The sequence below is a fragment of the Haplochromis burtoni genome, unplaced genomic scaffold (assembly GCF_018398535.1).
Source record: "Haplochromis burtoni strain Fernald_Lab_line unplaced genomic scaffold, NCSU_Asbu1 Contig_320, whole genome shotgun sequence".
In the NCBI taxonomy this organism is placed as follows: Eukaryota; Metazoa; Chordata; class Actinopteri; order Cichliformes; family Cichlidae; genus Haplochromis; species Haplochromis burtoni.
Genome location: NW_024582681.1, coordinates 607259 through 625129, shown reverse-complemented (window position 1 = coordinate 625129; position 17871 = coordinate 607259). Strand labels below are relative to the sequence as shown.

General features: G+C 40.4%; 1 protein-coding gene across 1 annotated transcript in view; it reads right to left on the bottom strand.

Moving 5' to 3' along the window:
- The window catches only part of LOC102304224 (calcium-dependent secretion activator 2), a gene marked incomplete at its 3' end in the record, with an annotated part of 124457 nt that overhangs the window by 78037 nt on the left and 28549 nt on the right, over positions 1 to 17871 (bottom strand). Inside the window, 7 exon segments of the mRNA XM_005942573.3 lie at positions 2397 to 2536; positions 4638 to 4749; positions 5523 to 5644; positions 6058 to 6288; positions 6408 to 6488; positions 10582 to 10914; positions 17621 to 17734. Of these exon segments, the coding sequence (XP_005942635.2) occupies positions 2397 to 2536; positions 4638 to 4749; positions 5523 to 5644; positions 6058 to 6288; positions 6408 to 6488; positions 10582 to 10914; positions 17621 to 17734 (1133 nt within the window).

Genomic DNA, 17871 nt, shown 5'->3' with positions numbered 1-17871 from the left:
CACACACACACACACACACACACACACACACACACACACACACACACACAGTCAAACATTGGACTTTAAGACAAGACCGAATCATATTTATGATAAATGAGTGTAGACTGCTGGTTTTCTTCTACTGTTCACATAAAATACAAAAACACATTTGAAATAAAGAAAACGCTACGTCCAGATGAACAGAATCAACGTTTGTGGATTTAAATAAAGTATTTCCATTTTGTTTCCCTGCCCGTTTTATTTTGACCATCAAATGTGTTTTTGCATCTGTTGGTCTCCTAATCGAGTTTAATTCACTTTGACTACTTTTTTACTGTTTTGTTTTTTTCTACAGTTTGAACCTAAGCCCACAAACACTGCCAAATGCAAAATGTCTTTTAACAGAATCATTTTTCTATTTTTATATATTTTCTTTGCTATAAGAGAAGTAATGAAATGCTTCAGTTGGACTCATTTCATTGACATGTGTGGAGTTATTTTGATAATCTTATAGGTAAAACTCAGAAATGCAGCATGTAAGACATTGACCTCAGTTGGTGGAACAGCATCAAAGCAGCAGGCACAGCAAAACCCTTAATAAATCAAATGCCAGAAAACCAACAAAGAGAAGAGCTGAACATGGACCAGAGAGGCAGAAGTAACAGAGAGACCGATACTGACCCCTTGTGTAAACCAAGAAGGCTACAGATGGAGTGCAGTTACCAACCAGCCAGTCAATTATTAAAACTGCCCGACTCCCACATTGTTACTGTAATGAACAGAACCGTTTGTCGGCTCCTGCGGGAGGCTCATTAGATGTGTGAGGCTCATTCATACACAAGACTCATTCACATACACATTCATACAAGCGCTTCTTCTAAACCTAAGTGCCTAAAATTTGAAGGATACATCACGAGCAACGTAGGGTTCAGTATCTCGCCCAAGGATGCTTTGACTTGTAGACTGGAATTGGAAAGCAAACACAGACCTTAGAATTTTTAGACAAACCACGTTTCTGCCTGAGTCATAAACCATGAGTCAAAATGAGAGGTGTGACTCATTCCTCTCATCTTACTGAAAATACAGCAGAATTTAGTTACATGAAGTCAGATTTTCCACCGGATTGTTTGTTTTTTGTTTGTTTTCCACAAAGAGTGGAAACACTGAAAACTGCTGAGACCATAGACTCTGCATCATCTTTTCCAAGGAAATTTGAATTTAAAACTGTTAGTTTAAAACCAATTCTAATTATTACTGTAAATTTTGAAGGAAAAAAAAAACCTGACTCCATACAATATATTTTAAAAAAATGAACTCTTCAATTGAGACATGAAATGTTAAAAGAAAATAAATATTTCTTTCAGCAACACTTGCAGGCTGGAAAATTAGAATTTGCTTCCATCTTCTGGTTAAAATAAAAACTACACAGTAACAACTCAAACAGGTCTTACACAGAAATATTTTAAAAGGATAGTGATTCTAATTTTAGCTGCCATTGAGAAAACCAACCAGGCTAAAAAGTGCTGATAAAAAAGCAAAATAAAACCTTCCTCAATGAACATATGTGAACATTTGTGACTTATGTCCAGAAAGAAAGAACAAAGCATAGCAATGTGATATTTCTTTAAAATCTATTTATCCCAATGTGGAGTGTGGCAGTATTCCTGATTAAATTCTGCAAGTGTTTTGTACAATGGCAAACCTCAGACACTCCTGCCTGAAACCAATTACTTGATATACTTTATTGTCCCCTTAGGGAAATTTGTTGTGGACTCAGGTGCTGCCGTCACAGAGTTAACAGACATTAAAGAAAGGAGAAATAAATAATAGATTTAAAAAAACAACAACAAAAACAAAACATTAGTCCATCTTTAACCACAAACTACTCCATTTGTTTGTTTGTTACAAACACGCCACAGCACAACTCTACTATACTGCAGGAAATATATTTTGGATTTTTTTTTTTTAACACTCCGAGCCGCAACTGTTTTATTTCCATAGAGAAGAAGGACGTAAGCCTACAGTGATCACCTTCAGTCTCCTAGGAAATAAGCCTATGATTCCAATTTCAAAATCCTCCTCAGAAAACTTGACTTCTGATGTCAAGGTCATCAGGGTTCGAATGTTTCACTAAACATGTTGGTATGATTTTGAAAATCCTAGGTGACTCCCGTCTCAAGTTTTCGCATTCACAAGATCGAGAATTGAACTTGTCAGAGATTTTTCGTAGACAGACCTATGGTGTCAAGTCACTTCCTTCTTGAGTTATTACATTTACAAACTTGGGCTGGGCTGTGACCTCTTTGCTATCCAACTGTCAAGCACTGAAGTAAAAAACTTTGGAGAAAAAAAACCCAACTGAAACCGCACCCCCCAAAAAAGAAAAAAGAAACAGGATGTAGCATGTGACTCACCCGCTGTGCTTCATGTTGGGAGGTTTGTCCATGCGGACAGCCAGTTTGATTTTCAGCTCTGTGTCCTGGCTGTTCTTGGGGACAATCATACGATGGAACTCTGTGTGCTTTGGTCCATTGGTAGTCGGGTTCAGGATTACCTGAGAGGGAGGAATGGAGAAATAGATCAGGAAAAGAGTACAATGTCTATGGGAAAATAGCCCTCAGCTTCCTGACCTAAAACCGCAGTAAAGACCTATTTAACAGTTCCTACTAAATTTATGGTCTTGAGTCTTATTTAGTAAAGCATACTGTTTTTGTAAATTGTGGTTCGATTCAAAGTAATTGATAAGTTGTGTGATGCAAAGATAACTTCGGAGGCTGTGAGAGAGTGGTTATGAGAAAAAGATGAGGATGTGTGAGTGAGTGACACCAAGGAGCAACTCATGTAAAACAATGTCTGACCTTTTGAACGTATGATTTAATAAGAGTATATTGTGATGAGCAAACCCAGATATTTAAAGAAAAAAGTAAAAGAAAGTATTCCTATGTAAGTGAATAAAAGAACATTTGATTTTAAAGTGTGTATGTGTAAGTCAAATGGAGAGAGGATGATAAAGTGTGGCTGGACTGTGTGGTTGGATGTCACCGTGCATGATGCTAGTTGTCATCTCAGAAGATATAATGTCCAGTAAGAGAAGAGAGGCGGTAGAAAGGATGACAAGCTATAAATGCTTTGTGCAGAGGAAATAAGTGGTTCTTCCCATTGTTTTCTGTGAGATGAGCAGTTCACATTGGATCAAAGAGTACTCTGTTCATTTTTGACTATTTTTGCCAATACCTTGTTATAGTGTCTTTATTTTTTACTAAGAATGGAACAGCTTCAGAAGACAAGTGGTCTGCCAAACAATGACCACATCCTCGCCAACAATTAAGTTGTTCCCTGGTCCGTCTGGCCTTTTGTTTTGGAGTTATAAAAAAACCTTGCACTATTTTTTCATGAAATCCCTTAACATATGAGACTGTATTAGTTCTTTGGGCTACACTAAATGTTAAAATTTTAATCTTGATTGTTGTTTCGACTTCCCAAAATTAAATGAATATGTTCAAGCAGTATTGAAATCACATGCTTCATCAATAGAACAGGAAGGAAACGCAAATCAAGCATTCCCTAAATCGGCACCTGACCACATGCTTGCATGTACCAATCACAGCTGCTCTCATGCAGTAAGACGTTTCATTCATATAGTCTGGAAGAAATAAGAAACTTCCAACCAGCAACTGTCAGTCATTGTTTTCACTGTGCTTTGACTTCCCTGACCTTCAATTATCTCCTCCATACACACAATGAACTGTGAATTCAGTTTAATCGGGATTGAACTTGTATACAACAACAACATGTTTGGATCTTGTAGATATGTGTGAAAATTACAAATAACATCTGAAGCTTTTAGAACTTCGAGTTGTCTCACCTGCCAATCAAATTCTCTAAACCTTCACTGATGGATTCCTTTCCTCCAAACAAATTTTTCATGACCTCTGAAATTATTCTGATCTTGTACAGACTTATCAGTTATAGTGCTAGGTAACTGGACTTTTTTCCCCCGTGTCTAGTGTTTCTTCAATTTCTGATTGTCAGAAGACGTCTTGGGAAGTCTTGGTACCCACAGCCCTCTAACAGATACACCTGTGGTACCAATTTCAAAATTCTACATCACTTTGTTCTCAAGTTACCGTATTCACAATCTTGGGTGTCCATGTTGCCTGCCCATCCGCTGCCCAGCAGGGTGACAACATTACCCAATCAGCCTATTGTGGTCAAAGGGTTAAAAAAAAAAAAAAGGTATCTGGTTCACTTAGCAGTCACCCAAGTTTCTGAGCAAAAAAAACATCTTTGATACAACATTAAGGTTGTATCAAAGTTTCGAACAACTTTCACACGATACTCATTTATAAATGTGGACAACCTGGAGAAAAATATCAATTCATTATCGAAGTCTGGAAATTAAAAAAAACAAACTCACAACAGAGAAATGAAATTGAAGAAATGTTGTATCTAAAGTCACATTTATTATCAATAACACTACGCCTAAAATGACAATGTAACTAATGCAGACTAAATTACACAGTTATTTTCATTTTGATCATTTGAATGTAGTTAATTATCTTTATATAGAGAACTTTTCTAAACAAGTAAATATTATCTACTAAACATTATACACTAAATAGACTTTAATAAACCAGAATAATAGATTTATTCACCTTGCCCAGCTCCTTGTCATCCAAAGCTAAGACCCTGGTGCTCTCTAGGAAGAGCTTCACTTTAACTGAAGGCAGAGGGTGAGTTGTGGTGAAGTCCCCCTGAGTCCCCCACCTGAAAGACATGAGAATTTTAATGATTTGTAAAATTGTAGGTTGACACTGCTGTTGACACTGGGACAGGGAGGAATTGAAGATAAACAGATTTAACTTGAGCTAACATTAGCAGCCTTTTTGCTGCCTCACCACTGTATGTTCTACTACCACACCATCTTGGTACTGCTTTGGCTGCTAACCGCACAGCAAGTCACATTATTTGGCAGACAATTGTATTAAAAATGCCTGGGATAGTATCAGCCCGTTTTATTAATGGGCCAACAAACTGTGCGGCTAAAATTGACACTTAAAGATTAGAAGCTGGAATTATGAGTTTAGCCTGAAGTAGTTAGTCCCACTGTATATGGGACTGTACAGCAATTTGTCCCCTTCTCTTTTATCTCTTCCCTTCTCAAGTTATCGCATTCACAAAATTTTCCTTGACCATGAGGTCGAGGTCACTGAACTGTCCAAGACTTTTAGATATACCTGTGGTATCAGTTTGAAACTCCTTTGTTCTCAGGTTATAACATTCACAAACTTGGGTGGTCAAAACTGAGATTTGGGTATTCTAAACAGTCTAAATCAAATGTGGGCAATTCATTTTCCCAAGAGAGTAATAAGACAGTAATAAGAGAGAAATAAGTTCAACAGGAGATGAAATAACATGGAGCAGGACTGAGTTCAGCTTACTGCTGCAGACCTCCACAACAGTCACAATTTCTCATGTGGTCCCTTGGTAAAAAATAATTGCCCACCCCTGGTCTGAACAGATCAGGAAGATTAACTCACTGTGGTCTTGAGGCTTCTACTTGGTCGGTCTGTAGCTTTTCTTCTCCTTCTACCTCCATGGTACAGTAAACCATACGGTCTGGGGCCACTGACTTCAGGCCCTGGACCTCCATGATTACAATCTGAGAAAATCAACAGAGGTTTGGCACCAACAAACAGAACAACAAACAAACTCAGTTTTCAACCCAGAGTAACCCATTCACATCCCCAGCTTTTACCACTGACACTTTCTCTTTGAAGAGGTAACAGAAAGAGGAAACACACCCAGCTGGAAGAGTTTTGAATGAATGAACTACAGGCCATGAAGTATGCTAGGATTACCTGGATTTCAAATCACACATTTTAAAAATAATTTTAATCTACTCAGGTCATCTTTGTCTAAAAAAAAATATTAAAATGTGTTAAATGATCCAAAAAATTTTTTTTTGCATGTTTGTCACAAGCATAATAAATAGTGAAGGGGGCAAATACATTTTCACAGCACTGTATTTTGTGAGCAAGTTACCAGCAGACATTTCTATAAACCCAAACACACCTCCAGAGTGAAAGACAAGACGATGTCCGACTTAGACAGATCTCCCTCATCTCCAAGATCTAGAAAGGAGTTATTTACAGTGGAGCGTTTGAGCTTCTGTTTGAAGTCTGGACCTCCTTTAGACACAGGCAGACTCTCCAAATTTGCCATCAGTAGGTTGACAGATGATCGCAGCTCCTCCACATACAGAGCCTCCATATCAGCAGAGACAAACTTTGGGTATTTCCGTTCCTGAAGGAAACACAACATACATTAAAGTTCATCTTAACGTAAACATCAACATTGGATGTGTATCTTTCAGGAAATAGAAGTCATGTGACATTTTCTGGATGCAAGTAATCAGTTAGTACCTTGGCAATCTTTTCGGCCAACTGTAACCTGCCATCCAGCTCTCTACGGATCTGAGCTGCCTGTTCATCCATGCTATCGAGCTGAAAAAGAAGGGAGGAAGAAAAAAAAAAAAAAAAAGATTGTCACTAACTGTCCAGTGAAAAGTGAAATTCTCTGACATACAACCAGTCAGCAGCTGAGGGGTGAGGATGTGAGAGTTTCAGCAGGATGTCAAGCCTGTGAAAAACATACCATATAATATACTTAGCGCACACACACACACACACTATGAAGAGGCCAGTAGGAAAACACTTGCAGAAAGTGAGGCAAGTCCTGAGGAGTCAGTTAAATGGGAAGAACAAGGTCCAGGCAATAAACACCTACGTCCCTGCTAGTCGTCAGATACCCTGCTGGGATAATCAACTGGCTGAAAGTGGAGATCAAGCCCCTGACATCAAAACAAGGAAGCTCCTTACCATGCATGCAATGTTTGTTTGTTTTTAATATACACCTTTAAAAACTAATGTTAGTCAACATACAACATTGTCAGATCTTATGTAGGCCAAACAACAGACACGCAAGTGAAAAATCTGTCAATGATGATTCTTCACTTGTTGTTTGTCCAATAAAATATTTGGTTCTTGATTGGAAGTTGTTGACTGTCGACTGTTCACAGTTTATTTAAGATGGTGCTGCTTGGTGTTTCATTGTCTAATGAAAAGCAGGTGTGCTCGAAACGTCACTAGATGTGTGCAGAAGTGTGCAGATGTTATTTTCCTTTAATCATCCTATTTATTGTTATTTATTTATTTTTAAATGGCTCCAATGATTGAACCAATCTATAAACCCCAATCTTAATTTTATAATCTTAAGATTTATGATACAGACATGAATGAATGAGTTTGTGCGTTTTATGGACTTTCAGGGTGCAGGAGGCTTTTTTGTTTGTTTGTTTTGTTTTCTCAATACAACAAGTTAATCACATTGTTCAGTGCTACTTTGAATTCCTGTTGTCTGTGGTTACATTCAAATCTGATTAGAGGTACTGACAGGAGAACTCACAATCTGCTCATTAGACACTTTATTCAGCAGAGTCAAACAAATGTCATAGCTGACATAATGAAATAAAAAGCAAAACACCGTATTTTCCAGACCATAAGGCGCACTGTCGATGAACAGGTCTGTTTCCATACATAAGGCGCACCAGATTATAAGGCGCATTAAGTGAAACAAAACAAATAAGTCAAATTTTACTCAACTCATTCTTCTTGCTTCCTCCACTTCCGTACCATTGACTCATTAATGCAGAATTGTCTCGCAGCTGCTCTATTCTCATGTTGTTTCAGTATATTAATGACTTATCACAAACAAATTGATGAAAGAGGCAAAAACATGTAATTCATGCACCATTTATAGCGCTATACCAGTGGTGCAGCCACAACAACCTGGTGCTGAATGCCCAGGAGACAGTGGAGATTATTGTGGACTTCAGGAAGCACACAGCCCATCCCTCCCTGACTGACACCCCCATCACCTCTGTGGACTCAGTTCCGCTTCCTGGGTACCACCATCACCCAGGACCTGAAGTGGGAGCCCACCATCACTCCGTCATTAAGAAAGCCCAGCAGAGGATGTACTTCCTGAGGCAGCTGAAGAAATTCAACCTGCCAACACGGACGATGATGCAGTTCTACACTGCAATCATCGAGTCCATCCTCACCTCCTCCATCACCGTGTGGTACGCTGGAGCCACTATCAGGGACAAACAGAGACTGCAGCGTGTTGTGCGCTCTGCTGAGAAGGTGATTGGCTGCAGACTCCCATCTCTGCAGGACCTGTACACCTCCAGGACACTGCGGCGTGCAGCTCGGATCTCAGCTGACCCTTCTCACCCTGGACACAGTCTGTTTGACCTGCTCCCCTCAGGCAGGAGGCTCCGGTCCATTCGCACCAGAACCTCTCGCCATAAGAACAGTTTCTTCCCCTCTGCTGTTGGACATCATGAACAATAACCGTATGACTGTTCCCACCACTAACACATGACCCTACGCTGTGTTCACTGCATCATTCCATGTTTGGCACTGATCACCACCTGCACTCATGTATATATCATGTATATATCTATCTACTTAGCACTTTTAATTCTTATTCTTTTATTTTTATTTTTTCTTATTTATGACAGTATGTTTGCACTGAAGCACCGCAGCAATTTCCTAATGTTGTAAACCTGCTCAACATTTGGCAATAAAACCCTTTCTGATTCTGATTCTGATACGCCAGCGGTCCAAACAGGCCCACCAACAGCTAAGGAAGAGCATTTTTGTTCTGTTTATCCTGCAGCTTAGTGCAGGATAAACTGGTTTGCTTGCCATCAGAGATGGGCTGTAACGCGTTACTGTAATCCGATTTTTTTTTCAAGTAACGAGTAAAGTAAGGGATTACTATTTGCAAAAACGGTAATTAGATTACCGTTACTTTCCCGTAGGAACGCTGCGTTACTGCGTTACTAAAACCGTGATTTTCTGCGAGAATGTCTCAGACAGTGACGTAAGCGAAGTGCGCACGTTAGTGACAACAGCTGTGTGCAGATCAACAATGGATCATATATCGATGTGGGAGAGAGTATGAGCGTGCAGCGTTTAAAGCGTGGAAGTACTGACCTTACTTTGAGTTTGATTCCATAAAAAGTGACAAAAACATTAGCGTCCGTTGTGCGTGGGAAGAAAACTTCTTTTTACAGCGAAAAAAACCCCTAAACTTCCAACAAGCACCGAGTCGCTACGACGTAATGGGAAACTCACAGAGAAACTCGCGGATTCTTCCACTGACCCGCGGCACACCTGCACCAGGGTAACCCTCCGCCTACCCCACTCCTGCTTTACAGGTGAAAATAGAGCAACAGGACCGCTAGTCTTTGACTTTATTTATTTTCTGCTGTGTTTTACTTGCATCTATTTGAAAGAGCTGAGTGTAAACACAAAAAATATTTTATTTTATGTGCTGGAATGTGCAGAAAATAGGTTTAAATGTTAAACTAATTTCTTCCAGTCAGAGAATGTTGCATATAATTAAATTTTTGCTTGATGCATAAAGTTAAAAGATTAAAACTGATAAAACAAGTTTTAAAAAGAGACTTTTCCATTTGATTACATTTTGTATGATGGATTATGCAGAAAAAGTAGAATTGGGCTGAAAGATCTATCGCTTTATCACCTACTTCAGGTTGTAAATCATGTTTTTAAAAAGTAACTAAGTAACTAAGTAATTAATTACTTTTGAAAATAAGTAATCAGTAAAGTAACGGGATTACTTTTTGGGGACGTAATCAGGAATTAGTTACTGATTACTTTTTTCAAGTAACTTGACCAACACTGCTTGCCATACTGTGGTGAACTTACAGTAACGGACTGTGTTGGATTGCTGCACAGAAGCCGTGGTGTTTATGGTCAAAGTTAGGTTACATCAAGTGTAGCAGGGACGAGTTTGGATTTAAAGTGCTTAGATTAATTCACAGAATTCTACATTTACATAGGTGAAGTACATCACCTGACACAGGTCAGCTGATCACACCATGAATATAAGAGTAAAGATAGTGAGTTTTGACTCTTTACCCCACAGTGAGCCAGTATAACTGATTCTAGGTTTCCCCACACCTGCTGAATTCCAGTTTAACGCCTGATTATTTTTTCCAATATAAAGACAAACACATCCCCAGCTTTAAGTGCAAATAACATATGCACAATATTTCTGGTTTTAGCAATGATGCTGGGACAAAACATACTGACGTGAGAAATTATTTAAAGTATGGACACAACAATTTGTACAACAGAATAATATTCTGATTCTCGTGGAATATGTTTAAATTCTGAATAGAAATTAGAAGAATATATGAAATGGAAAACATGGTGGTGCTGCTCCTTCAGCCAAAACAAGTAAAAGGGAGAAAAACCCTGATCTGAAAGGGACTGAGAAGTGTTATAAAAAAGACACACAGAAGAAAAAAAAATGTACTGTTAAGAGAAGTTGGTTAGGGGCTTTCCACTGATTTCAGTATTTTCTATCAAGCAGGTCTAGCAAATAATTAGAAAAGAAGACAGGATTTCTCTTTACATTTAAGCAATGGACGTTGAAGTATTCACTATTATGCATTCAGTTTGTGTGTCTGGCTGTAACGGTCACCCTCAAGCAGCTCACCTGGCAGGCATTGTACAACAGCTGGTGCTCAAACTTGCGGATATTGAGGATCTGCTGGAACATCTCGTAGAGTTGCTCTTTACTAAGGATGAGCTCTGAAACAGCACTTAGGTGTGCCCTCTGTGGTTGGCGCCACAGGTCCTCATCCCCTCTGTAGATAGCATCATACTTTGCAATCCAGGAACTGAGCACAGTCTCTTTGCTCAGCCCATCGATCTCAGGAAGGCTGCGGACACGGCGCTCAATGTTTTTCTTGAAAACCTCACGAAAGTCATTAGCTGAACAGCCACCGCTCTGAACCATCCGGGAAATACGCTCACTCTTTAGGAAGCCCTGCAAAGGAAAGACGGCATTACAATAATCTAAACGCGATTACACAAATGCATGAATAATTTTTTCTAGTTCAGCAGAGGAGAGCATATGTTGCAATTCAGAAATATTCATTAAATAAAAGAAACAGGAACAAGCCAAAGATTTTACATGAGAGTTGAAGCCCAAGATTTCAAATGCTGGACTTAGCAGTGGGCTCTCTGTCTCCTTAGCTTGGTCATTGTGGGCTAACTGCACTGAAACCTGAACATCCACCTGTTAGCTAAAATATTGGGATTTGTACAGCACTTTATAAAGGACCATGTGGAGGAGAGCCTGTTTGAGCCAGGTGCACTGGCGTTTCAGTGGACGAGCAAAAATAAATAAATAAATAAATAAACACCGTCCCTCTGTGTTGGACTTCTCCTGGTCAGTTGGACAAACCAACCAGGGCAAGCAGCTGACAGAGCATATGTCCACGAGATCCAATCAGCAGTTTTATGCAATTAAACAGTCTGTCTATTCTCAAGCATATCCAAACAGTTTACCACAAACATGAACAGGTTTCTTACCAAAGCACAAGGGTCAGTTCTTTGTGCTGATGTCCAGGATGTTGAAAAAACAAACAAACAAAAAAAAAAACCCAACTCCTTAGTATAGGTTCCTTCACTTTATATTTGGATTTCACTTTTTCTCACTTCTAGTATGGTAAATGGCCTGTATTTGTATAGCGCTTTACTAGTCCCTAAGGACCCCAAAGCGCTTTACACATCCAGTCATCCACCCATTCACGCACACATTCACACACTGGTGATGGCAAGCTACATTGTAGCAACAGCCACCCTGGGGCGCACTGACAGAGGCGAGGCTGCTGGACAGTGGCGCCACTGGGCCCTCTGACCACCACTGATATGAATCAGTATCAATGAGGTAAGAATTTCTCAATAAAAACAAGGAAATAAGGTTTCCAAAAAGTATAGCAGCTCTTGTCGTTTTCTCCTTCTCTGTTTTTGTCCATCACATACATCTATTTCCCTACAGACATGCTGATGGATATCAAGATTTCTGATCATGCTATGTAAGAAACATACAAAGCCTATTAGTCTGTTAGCAGCAACCAAACCAACCAACAGCAAACCAACAAACCTAGAGAGGTCATTTAGTATTCGCACAGGATGACACTACACATTCTCTGAAAGCTATAACTTTAAACTTTATTTCTTCAATCCAACTTCACATAGTGTTAAATCTATAACTTTTTTTTAGACCAGTCATTTGTCTTTAAAGACAAATGCATCAAAACGACACTGTCAAGACTTAAGATGACGTATCAGCAGACGGCGCCTCGCCGAGACCAAAGTTTTAATTTGCGTTAAAAGTGCAAACTTCAAACTCTATACCAGTTTTTAAATTGTGTTGACAGGCCAACAAAAACTCGAGTTATAAAAAAGAATTTCCAACATAATTTTTCACAAGTACTGTTGTCACATTTACTGCAGGAACACGTGATAAATATTGGACTTTCTAAACACAGCGCTCACCTTGCTAGTGGAAAAATCCACCACATTAACAAATAAAGAAAACACTATGTCAACCCGTGGTTAGTTGGTGTGTGTGTGTTCTACTTTGTACAGCACTTTGGTCAACCTGTGCTGTTTTTTTGTTTGTTTGTTTGCTTTTGTTGTTTTGTTTTTTTAAACACGTGCTTATAAATAAATTGATTGAATGGCTTGTTACTAATCAATCATTTTTGGAACAAGGATGCATCTAAAAGCTGCAGGACAGTAGCTCTCGAGGAATAGAGTTGGAAACCCCTGGTCTAAAGCGTTTGAATGATTCAGCACTTTTTCCCCCCTATCCATTTTTAGACAGCGATGACATCAGCTGCACACTCCACAGTGGCCCAGCGTTACTGTTAATATCAAAAATGTAATGCTGTCCTTTGACAGTTTAACATCAGACTGAGGATGATATAAAACTGAAGAGTTTTAGATCCATCACACTCACAGAGCTCTCTACATCCTGGTAAGACAGAAACTTTAAATAAAAACGGCAGCAGAAGGTTTCAGTAGTGTAGTGTAATCTGTTATTTTAATTTAATAACAGAGTTCACATTGTTATCAGCGGCTACATTCACCCTGGGGAAAACTAGTGATGGAGACCATCAGGACCAAGCTGGGTTTCCAGGGTCCAGAGGTTTGAAGAAACTTCCTTTCTTTCATCGCAGCTGTCCTGTGCCAGATGTTCCATTGACCCACTGAGAGAGGCATCATTTTAGAAACATCAGGAACACTGAAGCTGAAGCTCATCGCAGGGATCAAGGACTCATCTTCGCCAGCAGCTCCCTCACAGAGAAATCTTAAAAGCTCCACCATAGGCCTGCCCCCGAAAATGGATAAACCCAGCATTTCATCAACACTGTGATGGATACTTGCTCTACATATAATTTGTACTCATTCCTGTAGAAAGTTATATGTGTAAATATATATTATGCTCTACACTACTAGCAAAACACAGTTTGGAAGAATTGTAGATTAAAGTTTTTAGTTCAACATAAAAGTGATGACCTTTAACCTGTATCAGGTTTAAATTGTGTCAGAGAAAATCTCATGTCCTCTTCATGGAGCTGACTACATTCAGTGTTTAAAACAGAAGCTCTGCAGGTCTGAAATCAGCAGCTTTGTGAAACACCAAACTGAGGTCCCGTTAATGCTGATATCCAATGATGCTCTTTCTCTGCATTTGGCATGTGGAGGAGCTTTACCTCCTCCACACTGTCAGTGATGATTTTCTGTTGCAAACTGAGAGTAAAGATTTCATCCATTAGGAAGTCAAGAGACTTTTCAATGTCCTCGACTTCTCAGCTGTCCAAGTCCTCCTTATGTTACTGGTGCCTGTATTTTCAGTTGTCAACATGTCATTATCGTTTTCGGTACTTTGCATACATTTGTGATTTGTATGGAAGTTTATTTTAGCATACTGCTTTAGGTCTCATTGCCCGTTATTTGATTTCTATATTAGTGTGATGACCCACTGCACCCTGCCTTCCTTTTGGCTCATGTGTGTCTTGTTAGCAGGCATTGGAGAGGTGGAGTTCCCGTTTACAATCAGTGACACTGGCAACACCTGGGCCAGTGTACCAGGACTCTATATAAAAAAGCCTTTAGGGCATAGTTTTAGTTGGCTCTGAGACACCAGGTTGGACTTTGGCTGCGTTAGGTTTGGTTTTTGCTTTTGACACTATTACATGCATCATCTTCCACTCATCCATTCCTTCACACACACTACTGATGGTACTGATTACACACACCACTGTTTGTTTTTGACAGTAGGGTTTCTTTTCTGTTTTATTTGTTTTAAAAGAATAAAGCAGCTTGGAATACATTCCTAACCACGTCTGGGGTTTTCTTTGTCATGACCGTACGGCCCGGTTCGTGACAAGTGGGGGCTCATCCATTTGGGTTTGATTTGATGGTTGCTGATTTGGTTTTGGTTATGTGGATCTGGTCCCAGTATGGTGGGTTTGTTGCTTGATTTGTGTGGTGCCTCAGGTTCATGTGGCATCAAGTAGGTGTGACTTCTTAGCAGTGATTGCAGGGTTCTCTGAGGTGGTAAGTGTTTTGTGGAGTCTCCCTTTGTAGGTGCAGCAGCGTGTTCCTTTTGGACTCTGTTTGTTTTTTTGTTTTTTTTTTTTTTTGGTGTGGTGTGCGGTTAGAGCATTCGTCTCGGGGACACTTCCAGGGCTGTCAGGTGAGTACCCAGCTTGCTGGGGGCCTAACCAGGTTATTGGGTTGAGTCTTTAAAGAGCCTGCCGCTAATCTGCATGAAGACTAGGGTTATGGTGTAGGTAAGTTGGGGTAGGCAGGTTAGTAAGGGGGAGATTTCCACTTTAGCGAGAGATGTTTGTCTTTCGGGGCACGATTTGACCTGGGGAACCACTGTTTTTTTGCTTGTTTGTTTTCTGCTGATTGTTTTTTTTCTCTTCCTCCTCTTTCCTTTGCTGCGCTCTTTGAGCCTTGCAGCATCATGGCAGGTATAGAGGAGTTTGTTGCTGCACCTTGTGAGGATTTCCTGGATCGCTGCACTAAGGACCAGCTGTTGAAGGTTGCAGATGAGTATGATCTTGATTTGAGTGGGCTTGGGGATAAACGTCGCAAAGATACTGTGAAATCTGCGGTTAAGTTGCAGTTAGTTGAAAAGGGTGTTTTGGTAACTGTGCCGTTGGGAGTTTTTCCGGGAAACTTGACTTTTGAGCAGCAAAAGGAGCTGATGTCATTGCAAATTTCTTTTGAAAAGGAAAAGCAACAGTTGGAGCTGGAGAAACAGAAGATGGACATGGAAAAACACAAACTGGAGGCTGACAAGCAGGTGGAGATTGAAAGGTTGCGACGGGAGACTGAGCAGGCAAAGACAGATTTGCAGAATACTCGTTTAACTTTGGTTAAAGAGGGTAAGCTTTCAGGGGACGTCTTGTTGGATGAGGGCCGTTCATCTTTGTCATCTCCTGATATGGTGAGCAATTTGCGTCTCTTACCTAAGTTTAATGAGGAAGACCCTGATGGGTTTTTTTTTCTTTGTTTGAACGTGTCGCAGAGGCAGGAAAGTGGTCAGATTCTGAACGGATTCTGCTTTTGCAGTGTGTGTTGTGTGGGAGAGCGCAAGAGGCATATGCATCATTGGGCAGTGATGATTTGACGTACAAGTCTGTTAAGGATGCTGTGTTGAAGGCGTATGAGTTGGTCCCTGAAGCTTATCGTCAACGGTTTAGGACACCGGAGAAGAAGGTTGCTCAGTCACATTTGGAGTTTGTGAGGGAGATAACGAACCAATTTAACCGCTGGTGTGTGGCTTCCGGGGTCAATAATTTTGAAGGCTTGTGTGATTTAATCATTCTGGAACAGGCAGGGATGTGTGTAATTATTGTCAGGAGTCTGGTCATTGGAAGGTGAATCGTCCCATCCTCCTGGCAAGAGACCGCTCTTGGGGGGGGGGGTTAAACAGGGGAATCCTATTGCCCTAGCTGCAAGCCTTCCTGTTCCTTTGGGTTTGGACAGGGGGTATGGTGAGTACATGGAATGTGACATGTTTGACGGGCCTAGGAAGTCTTTGATGCCTGTCTGGGGTGGGTTTGTTACCCTGCCTGGGGGGCACACGAAAGTCTCAGTTAGGATCTTGAGAGACACTGGCGCTGTCAACTCTTATGCTGTGGGGTCCATTCTCCCACTTTCAGATGAGACAGCTACTGGGGATAAGATCCTTATGCGAGGAATGGGGATAATGGTGGTTCCGGTTCCGGTGCATAGGTTGAACACTGAGGGCGAATTGGTACATGGTGAGGTTTTAGTGGGGGTTAGGCCTGCATTGCCGGTGGAAGGGGTGGATATCATTCTAGGTAATGATTTGGCCGGAGGTCGGGTGTGGGGAAAGGTGTCATCAGCACTAGTAGTTACGGATTCGCCTTCCAGGTTAGATCGGTTGGATAGTGCCGGCAGTCGTCACTTCTCTTACCCGGCCTGTGCTGTTACACGGGCAATAAGTAAAGGTGAGTGTACAGAAGCCGCTGTTAAGGATGAACCTGTTTTACTGACTTTGCCAGCTTCGCCTCTGGATGTGCCCCGCAGTGAGTTGATGAGTGTGCAGAGGGCTGACCCATCCTTGGAACGGCAGTTGGAGTCTGTGTTGTCAGCTCTGGAGGTGAAAAGTGTGGCTGGCTATTTTTTGCAGGATGGTGTTCTGGTGAGGAAGTGGGTGCCCCATGGGGAGGACTTTGGGGGCGATCCAGTGTTCCAGGTAGTAAATCCATCAAAGTATCGTGGTCAGGTGTTGAACCTAGCTCATGATAGGTCAGGGCACTTGGGTGTGCGGAAGACATATGACTGAGTTTTGCGTCATTTTTTTGGCCACATTTGAAGAAGGATGCATCAATTAGCATTGCAGAGATGCATTATTATTGTGCTTAGGAAAGTTGCCCAGCTGCCTAGTTTTGTGACATTGTATAAAACTTTCATGTTTAATGCAGCATTTATACAGTAGGACTTGTTGTTTTTTACATTGTTGTTTGCAGTGTGTCTCCATTGTTTATATGGCAACCTATGTAAATGAGTGTCTGAGCAGGATATGTTTGTTGATTTCTTTCAGTTTTACTCTGACAGCATTTTGAAGGAAACATCTTAATAAATGAGACAATAGGCCTGTCAGCTTGAAACAGTAGAAGCTCCCAGCAAGAACGCTATTGCCACTAAAGCTGGATATAATGCTGCTGCTAGTACCTTGTTTAAAAAGATTCACTTTTCAAATTAAGTAGTGCATCATCAATAACAATAACTCAGTAGAAATGAAAAATAGGATTTACTTATACTTATATATGTTGCTACAGCATTCAAGGCAATTTATAAGCATGAAAAGTTATCTTTTGTTTCATACTAGCCTCAGTCAGCTTTACAAAGAATAAAGATAGTTCTAGTTGTTTCATGTCAGCATTAATATTGACAAACTGGGTAAATTCACCACCTCTGTTGAAAACAAATAAGAAGGACACAGTCAAGTAACTATAAGAGTATATCGTCAGGTTGGTTCCACCTTTCTGTCAGACGGTTTGTGGGTCAGAAACAACATAACAGGAATTAAGGCAATGCCTGAAGAGAGTCCCTATCCTGTCATAGAATTGTAAAGCTAAAATCACATTTGTTTCTGTGAAAAATGTTTTACAAAACTCACTCAATCACTTTACCTCATAGTAGCTTCTCACAGCATTGCAGAAAGCTTCATCAGCCACAATTTGAGTTTCTCCATTGAGGAAAGCAAGAAAACGCTCCTTTACTGCCTGTAGCTGCTGCTTATTGACCTAAGAAAGACAAAAATGAAGAACAGAGTGGTGGCAGAGAAGGGCATAATTATTATGAAGTGAGGGTTTAACCCTTTAAGACCTACCATAGAACCAAGTCCGCCAGAGCTTATATTATATTTTTACATGGTGTGGTG